General features: G+C 45.4%; 1 protein-coding gene across 1 annotated transcript; it reads left to right on the plus strand.

The window, feature by feature from the left end:
- The first annotated feature begins 1078 nt into the window (after window positions 1-1078).
- LOC125513503 (probable protein phosphatase 2C 14) lies at window positions 1079-6022 on the plus strand. The gene is made up of 5 exons (XM_048678633.1): window positions 1079-1709; window positions 3405-3782; window positions 3902-4019; window positions 4920-5143; window positions 5246-6022. The coding sequence occupies exons 1-5, from the start codon at window positions 1275-1277 to the stop codon at window positions 5645-5647; spliced, it is 1557 nt and encodes a 518-aa protein (XP_048534590.1). The 5' UTR covers window positions 1079-1274; the 3' UTR covers window positions 5648-6022.
- The last annotated feature ends 1958 nt before the right edge of the window (window positions 6023-7980 follow it).

The following is a 7980-nucleotide window of genomic DNA, read 5'->3' on the forward strand; positions in this document are numbered from 1 at the left end:
GACAAGATGTACATATAGCAGTATAGCAACGCAGGTGCACCGCTCGGTGTGGAGCGGAATAGTGGCAGAGACGCAGCCAAGCTGGGCATGGATGTCTAGAGAACGGGCATGAAGAGATAACCAGCGCCGCAGCGACCAAGCCGGGCATGGCGAGCTAAGTAGTAGAAGAGCCGGTCGAGGCACGGCCGGCCATGGCAGCGTGGTCTGTCGGCGACCACGACGAACCGACAAGGAACTGCGTACATCTCTTGCCATTATGCCGGAGTCTATTGCGGTCGGGTACCAGCCTTCAGCCTCGCATCGTCGATGCCGCGGAGTTCGACGTCGTCGTCGGTGCCGTCGGCGACCACCGCGGCCACCGGCATGGACGCGCGGGGGCGTAGAATTAGATGGCAAACGCAACAGTGGAGATGACGAAGACGATGCAAACGCTAAAGTTCAATAAGCCGATGCAATTCTCTGTGCGAGGCACCGGACGGCGTGAAAGCCATAGTATACAGAAAACAACTTTATAGAAAAACGTATATTAGTCGTTTTTCTATAAACTGACTTTTTGAGTTTTTAGCAATTATCCATATCCACGATTTCATTAGATAACCCAAACAAGGTTTTAGGCGGTTATAACAGATTTTACGTTTAAGAAAAACTGGTTCTCCACAAACACTGTATTCAAACAACCCCTTAGTGATCTAAACGCTCTTAAATTTCTTTAAAAAAATATAAAACATGATTAATACAGTAGCTTAATCATGTGATAAAAAAACAATAGAGGTAAATATTACGTTGTTTCTAATAAGTGCTTTTTTTAATGCCTTTTTAGGTAGGCATGATGATTTTAATGATACTCATGTAAGAATAGTAATTGCAATATGCAAAAAAACATCATGAATCACATGGCAAGCACATTTAAACCTAACATATATTTTATATATAAAGATTTTTTGATCAAACAATTTATGCAAGCAAGAAAAGATGAGAAGAGAGTGACAATTTGTGTGCGTTGCTCGACTTGTCTCGTTTTTTTGGGGTCCTGGCTGCTTTTGTTTGTGTTGCCCTTTTGGTCAGTCCACATCCCTCGTCGGGTTAATTAGCAGCTCCCATCCCGTCCCCTGTGCGCCTGCCTCCCCGCAGTCCCACTCCCATCTCTCTTCTCCTGCGCCAACAACAGCAGGCAGCCTACTTCCTTGTCGGCGGTCGCCGGGGGGCGCGAGCGAATCGTTGGGTAGAGGAGGAGGGAAAGGCCGGGGGCGGCGCTGGGCGCCCACCGCAGGTGCATGGTGGAAGCCGCCGCGGGACGCCGGTCGGGTACCAGCCCTCGGCGGCCTAGCTGCGGAGGGGAGCAGCAGCTGCCCCTTGTCGCCGTCGCGCTCGCCACGCGCGTCGTCATGGTCACGTCCGCTCCGCCCGCGGGGGGCGGTGTGGGAGGAGGTGGAGCGGCCGCTGGTGGCCGGTGTCTCGATGACCTTCTCGGCTGCCTGCTCGGCGTGCTCCGCGTGCTTGGCTTCCCGTGGGCCGCGTCCCCTCAGAGGCAGCCGCGCCCAGTGCCGCCACGCGGGGCCATCCCGTCGACAGCGGACGGCCGGCGCTTCGCGGCGGAGCTGAGGCGGATCCCCGGCCGGATTGCTGGCAATGGCGCCTGCGCTGTTGCGTCGCTTTACACGATGCAGGGCAAGAAGGGCGTCAACCAGGACGCGATGATCGTTTGGGAGGTAAAACACAGCAATTGTCTACCCGCTTGCCCCCTTCCAATTCTTATGCTGTAATAATTTTACTTTTACTTGATTAGAATAGATCTCGGTAATCCAAATGAAACGTGGTTCTAGGTTGGGTTTAATTTCGCTCTCGCTTGCTTTGATCTGGATTTGCTTCGTCAGTATTGAGTTGATCTCGATGTTAACCTCAACAGCTGTTTTCGAGCACTTTTTCAGTGTATGTTCGTACGACTTATGTAATATGCGGAAAGAAACACCGTGTACGTACGAATCCTATAGTTCCCAAGAATTGAAGTTTGACTCATTATATATTCCTTTGAAATGAATTGTCATTGGATGTTGCTGGTAGAGAGTTTCAGTTCCCCTGGCTTAATTCAAGTGCAATGATTGGATTTGTGTTGGATACTTGAATGTTGGATGGGCTCCACATGATTCTCATCCTTATCCATTCTTCCTTTTCTTTTTCCCCTTCTTGCTGGATGATCTTATCTGCTTGACGCTTCTTTACATCCTTTTCCATACGTTTGATTACAAATTTGGCTGCATGTCCAATGTACCACATGTACTGTTCACATCTCACCTGTTTGTGGAACTCATTTACCTTCGAGGAATTCCCTAGGCAGCATGCTGAACTAGACTTGCATGATTTGACAACTTTAGTACTCAGTATAAGAGCATCTCCAGCCGTTGGCCCCTCAGGAGGCTTAAAAATCGGCGCCTGGGGGCGAGCCGGCGCTAAAATCGGCTCTGGGGGCGATTGGGTTCCCAGCCGCCGCCCCCAGGTCGTCCCAAGGCGCCGATATCTGCCCATTTTTGGCGCAAATGTGCTTGCTTTTCGGCCCACTTTCGGCGAAAAATCGGCCCGATATCGGCGCAAATCGGCCCATATTCGCCGTGGCTCGGCACGAATTCGACAAAAGTAATTTTTTTATCACATGGTTCGCCGTGGTTCGGAGCGCCGGAAAACTCGCCCGGAAGGTGGTGGAGAGAGGTTGCCGCAGCGAAACCTTCTCTCTTTCTTGGCAGAGAATCGCCTATCTAGCGGTGCTGGGCGGTGGGTGGCGCCGGGATCGGCAGGGTGGTGGCCGAGCGCGCGGGGGTGGGGGGCGAATCTGGACGATTGCCTTACTTTTCACGATAGTGTGGCCTAGGCGTGTTTTCCCCTTCCGCCGGAGCCCCCGAGCGCCCCCCAGTGTGCTGGGTTCGGCCTGGGATCGCCGGGCCCAAAAACGGGCCGAGCCGGCGGATTTCGGCGTCTTGGGGGTGCGACTGGGGGTTTTTTTCGGCGCCGGCGCGAAAAAGGTCGCCCTGGGGGGCCTGTTGGGGGCGCGGCTAGAGATGCTCTAATGCACTGGGATATGAAAGATGGGCAATATAAGTTGCTAATTTTACACGAGTATGGCTATATGTACAAAATTACTGTACCAACTAGGTATCGACTGAAGACATGCAACCAATAAGAAGAGGAGAGCTTCACCTGTATTATTATGGGTCCCACATCCAATTCCTCACATACTCTCGACTACATACTTTATCAGTGCCCTAATTCAGGCATGCAACATGACTGACTTTCCACAAATTGCTTATATTTGCCATATTCATCTTCAGTCTGCTTTTAACACATACAGTTTGCTGTTGTTATTGTTCTGAATGAGATGATTGATTTAGATAAGATATTTTACTTTTTGCCAGAACTTCTGTTCAAGAGATGACACCATTTTTTGCGGTGTGTTTGATGGTCATGGACCTTACGGTCATTTGGTTGCTAAGAGAGTGAGAGATCTCCTACCCGTAAAGCTTGGTGCGGATATGGGGACAGATAAGGGTAGAGAGACACCCGCTAGCAACATGGAAGGCAACACAAATGAAGTAGGTTTACCCGTAAACCCAGAGAGAAAAGAAACCACCACTTCTGTTGCAGCTGAGCAGGATAGGGAATACCCAGAGATATTCACAACATTCAGAACTTCATTCTTGCGGGCTTTTCACATAATGGACAGGGATCTGAAGTTACACAAGAATATCGATTGCTTTTTCAGTGGAACTACAGCAGTGGCAGTGCTCAAACAGGTAGCCATACGCTGGATTTTTAATGCAAAACTCTGTTCTGATGTTAAATTTCAGTTTAAAATATTCATGAAAAGCAGTGTGTTGAGAGTATTGATTTACTCATATATCTTGCTGTGTAGGGTCATAATCTTATAATAGGCAACTTGGGAGACTCAAGAGCTATCTTAGGCACTAGAAATGAAGATGGTCAGCTCATTGCTGTCCAGTTGACGGTTGATCTCAAACCTAACATTCCAAGTATGCTTCGTATTCTCTTTAGGGTTTCCATATATTTATCATTTTCATATCCAATTTCTTGCAATATATCATCATGTATGCAGTGTAGGATTTTGTGACAGTGGACTTGGGAACTCTAGTATAATTTGTGTGCCCTTGTTTATGTCTTGCCTATGTGACATTTCTGATCTTATGCCATGTAGCACTTACCATTTTTGTGTTAATATTTTACCCTTTCTTGTCTTTATCGTGTAACAGACTAAATTTGAATGTTGGGCCCATATAACTTATTTATATCAATATATCAATTATCAGGGTGCCCACGTAAATCAGTTTTTTTGGTTTTAGTGTGGCAAGGCAACAAGGCTTGTTGTGATGTGTTACTATCGTGTGAAAGTGTGACACAGTGGTCAATAATTTCTGGTTGGCGCTTGAATTTCTAATACGCACTAAAAAGTCAAGTGAACCTGCCTGTCAACGAGACGGATATTACCAAACCCTTAGTTTTTCTGAGTAGCATTTGCTTCTTATAAAGTAAAATGTATCTATGCTTTGGAGGATTATTTAGAGATGTTTATCGACATCATCTCTTAAGCTATATTTTGAATCATCTTTTTGCAAGATATACAATTTACAGAACCATTTTCATATTATTTTGAAGTATTTCTGTAAATTGTACATATATGAGTATATGATGGCAACCATTTTCATGTTGCTCTAGCAGCAACCAGCAAGTAATGCTGCACTGCAGGTGAAATGCCATATTTGCAAAAGTTAATTATGTTTTTATGCCTTCTTTTTCTTCCTTTTCTACACTTCGTGTGAGGTATTGTACTGAGATTGATGGCACTTCTAAATGAAGATTGCTATATGCTTCTGACACGCTATTAATATGAATGTAATGGCATGGTTGTTATTCAGGTGAAGCACAACGCATCAGGCAACGCAGGGGCAGAATATTTGCACTTCCTGAGGAGCCAGAGGTTGCTCGTGTTTGGCTGCCAAAGTATAACTCACCTGGATTGGCCATGGCAAGGGCATTTGGAGACTTCTGTCTTAAGGAGTATGGTCTAATTTCTATGCCTGAAGTCTCCTGTCACCGTGTCACAGAGAAGGATGAGTTTATCGTGTTGGCGACTGATGGGGTGAGCAGATGTTTTGAGTTATACCATATCATTTCCAGAGACTCCTAAGTTGAAGGTTTTCTGGTACATGATGCAATTATCTAACTTGTTTGCTAATTCTAGGTGTGGGATGTGCTGTCAAACACTGAAGTTGTTAGCATCATAAGCAGAGCCACTTCTCGGGCTTCTGCAGCACGCTTCCTGGTTGAATCAGCTAATCGTGCCTGGCGTACTAGGTACCCTACTTCTAAAATTGATGACTGTGCTGTTGTTTGTCTCTTCCTGAATACACATGAAGCAGATGAACCATCTAGTTCTGCAGCCAACAATTTAGCAAATGCTCTAGAAGTTAGTGGTGATAAGCACTCAACAGTTGTCCAACTGAGCACTGGAGTATCTGCCGATGTGGTTAATGCACTTGTGAAAGATACAAATGAGCTATCTTTTGTTGATGCTGTTGCGAAGCCAGTTACTGTCTCAGATTTGACAAAGGATGGTTCAGGCACAAAGCAAAGCATCATTTGAGCTTGTGTGTTGCATGAGATTGAACATTTGTTGGGCGATTTGTGCTGTGTTGACAGTGCGCTCCCATTCTCCCATTCAGAATTCTGAGCCTGATGCCTATTTTTATGAGCGCGTTGAAATTCACTGCTTGCTATTTTCTACATGCAAGTCCGAGTAGGGTCTTGAGTTTTCGTCATTTGTGAAGTACCACTTCGGTTTTAGTGTGACCTGCCATATTTCTTTGTAATAATTTTGTTCTTAATGTTTGTTTAGTCTCGTAACAATAATAGTATCCCTATAGGAAGAAGCCTTCCGTGTTTTCACAGTTCTGTAATATTCATTCTATTGCCGTCCATTACAGTGGCTGTTATGCATTTCAACTTTTGGTCCTCTGTACACAATCGCATGGGCTTATGTGTATTGGTACGATCATGAGGGTGGATGTGCATAGACCTTTAGGGCATTTTTTGATGTGTGGGATTGTAAAGTTTCAGTAAATTGACGAAGCTCATTTGAATTTTGATGGATTTGAGTTTGTTTGATTGCATCATATTTTTTTTCTGAGAGTTTGCCAAAGGCGTACCTTAACTTCATAGAAGAGAGAAAATATGTATAAGAGATTACAACGGCGAGCACCACAGGCCGGCGATCCCACACCCCTCCACTCCGGCTTAAACTAGGCAACTAACAATATCAGTGAACTCATCTCCCTCCTGCAAGAGCCCATTGCCGGGCTTAAACTAGGCAACTAACAATATCAGTGAACTCATCTCCCTCCTGCAAGAGCCCATTGCCGGATTTCGGCGAAGATTAGCTCTACGGTGCCAAACACACTACGGATGTTACCTGAATGAAAGACCCTATTATTTCTTTGCTTCCATAGAGTCCAACAAAGAAGCATGACGAACGAGTCGAAGCCCTTTCTTTCCTCCTTTTGGATTTGTTTGCGCCGACTAGTCCATCAATCCTGTAGCCTGTCCTGATGGGAAGGGAGCATGCCCAGATCACCGTCCACCTTGGAGAAGCACAAATACCAAACATGCCTTGCAAAGACACATTGCAACAGCAAATGATCAACCACCGTGTCTTCCTCCTCATCACAAAAAAAGCAGGGTGAAGCCTCCTCTTGTAACCCATGCCCGAGCCTTCTGTGCGAGGTCCAAAGTCTGTATTGAATTGCCAACCACATGAATATTTTGCAGGAAAGCGGGGCCCAGCTCTTCCAAATCGCAGCTGTGGGCTGGAATAGGATCCCCCCTTCCTAGAGCATCTTGTATGCAGAAGCTTTGTGTACTCTCCAACAACATTCCAAGCCTAAATGGCCTTATCTTCATTGGCCGGCACAAGGTCAGTCTCAATCAGCAGCTCCCAAAGACAGATAAACTGCGTCAGCTTGATTGCATCATATGAAAGACAAAAGATTGTCTTCAAGAGGTTTAAGTGGATACTAGATTTGAGTTTGTTTGATTGCATCACAGGAAAAACAAAAGTAGTACGAAGATTTCTCATTGGAAGTTCTTTGTATGGGATTCAATCCTGCAAAGCCAGCGGCCGCAGTAGAAATTTTTCTAAGTTTCTCATCCTATAAAAGCCCCTTGAATGAAGGAGATCATTAATCATTGACTGTAAGAACACATCGCATTTGTAGATTTTGTAAGGGCAAAGAGAGAATTATATGTTAAGTAAATCTTGGTGGTTAAAATCTGTGAATTCATGAACGAATGTATATTAAATTTTGGTGGATACAATCAGTAGGGAATACATGAGCATTTTATGCGAACAGGACATGTCTGGGGTCTGCTTGGTTGGCCCGAGATATTTGCATCTTATAGTGCAGTGCCACACACTGTGCAATAATAAGTCATTGTGCCCTTGTTGCATCTTTCTCTACCCGTTCTTCTACTCTTTTCTTCTGTTCGAATATCTTCTCATCTCACAGCTGCAATGGCTTACAAAATAAGCCGAACAAGCTGCAATGGCTTACAAAATAAGTCAAACAAGCATGAGCAAGTTTTATGCTTCAAGTTCGAACGGCTTGAGGACCAACATGATGTGTTTTGGCGCTAGAGAGCTCATGTGAACTGGTTGGACAATTGAGATCGTAATACGAAATTCTTTCACTCCTTTGCCATGGAACAGAAATAACGAAATACTCTGATTTTTTTTGAAAGGTGATGATCATGTGGAGGTGGAGGGGGAGAAGGGCTTAAGACCCTTATAACTAATTATTCCTTTAAATACTTTACCCTCTTGGGAGGTATTGATCTTACCCACATCTTGGCTGCGGTGCCAAACATGTTTCGACTCAAATGAACGCCCACTTTCTTGCGGATTTCAAGGAAGAAGTGTGGGCA

This window comes from Triticum urartu, chromosome 6, assembly GCF_003073215.2.
Source record: "Triticum urartu cultivar G1812 chromosome 6, Tu2.1, whole genome shotgun sequence".
NCBI lineage: Eukaryota > Viridiplantae > Streptophyta > Magnoliopsida > Poales > Poaceae > Triticum > Triticum urartu.

Coding starts and splice junctions, on each gene's coding strand:
- LOC125513503 (XM_048678633.1), top strand. CDS start 1,275: ATGGTGGAAGCCGCCGCGGGACGCCGGTCGGGTACCAGCCCTCGGCGG. Junction 3,783..3,901: donor CAGTGGCAGTGCTCAAACAG/GTAGCCATACGC, acceptor CTTGCTGTGTAG/GGTCATAATCTTATAATAGG. Junction 4,020..4,919: donor TCTCAAACCTAACATTCCAA/GTATGCTTCGTA, acceptor GTTGTTATTCAG/GTGAAGCACAACGCATCAGG.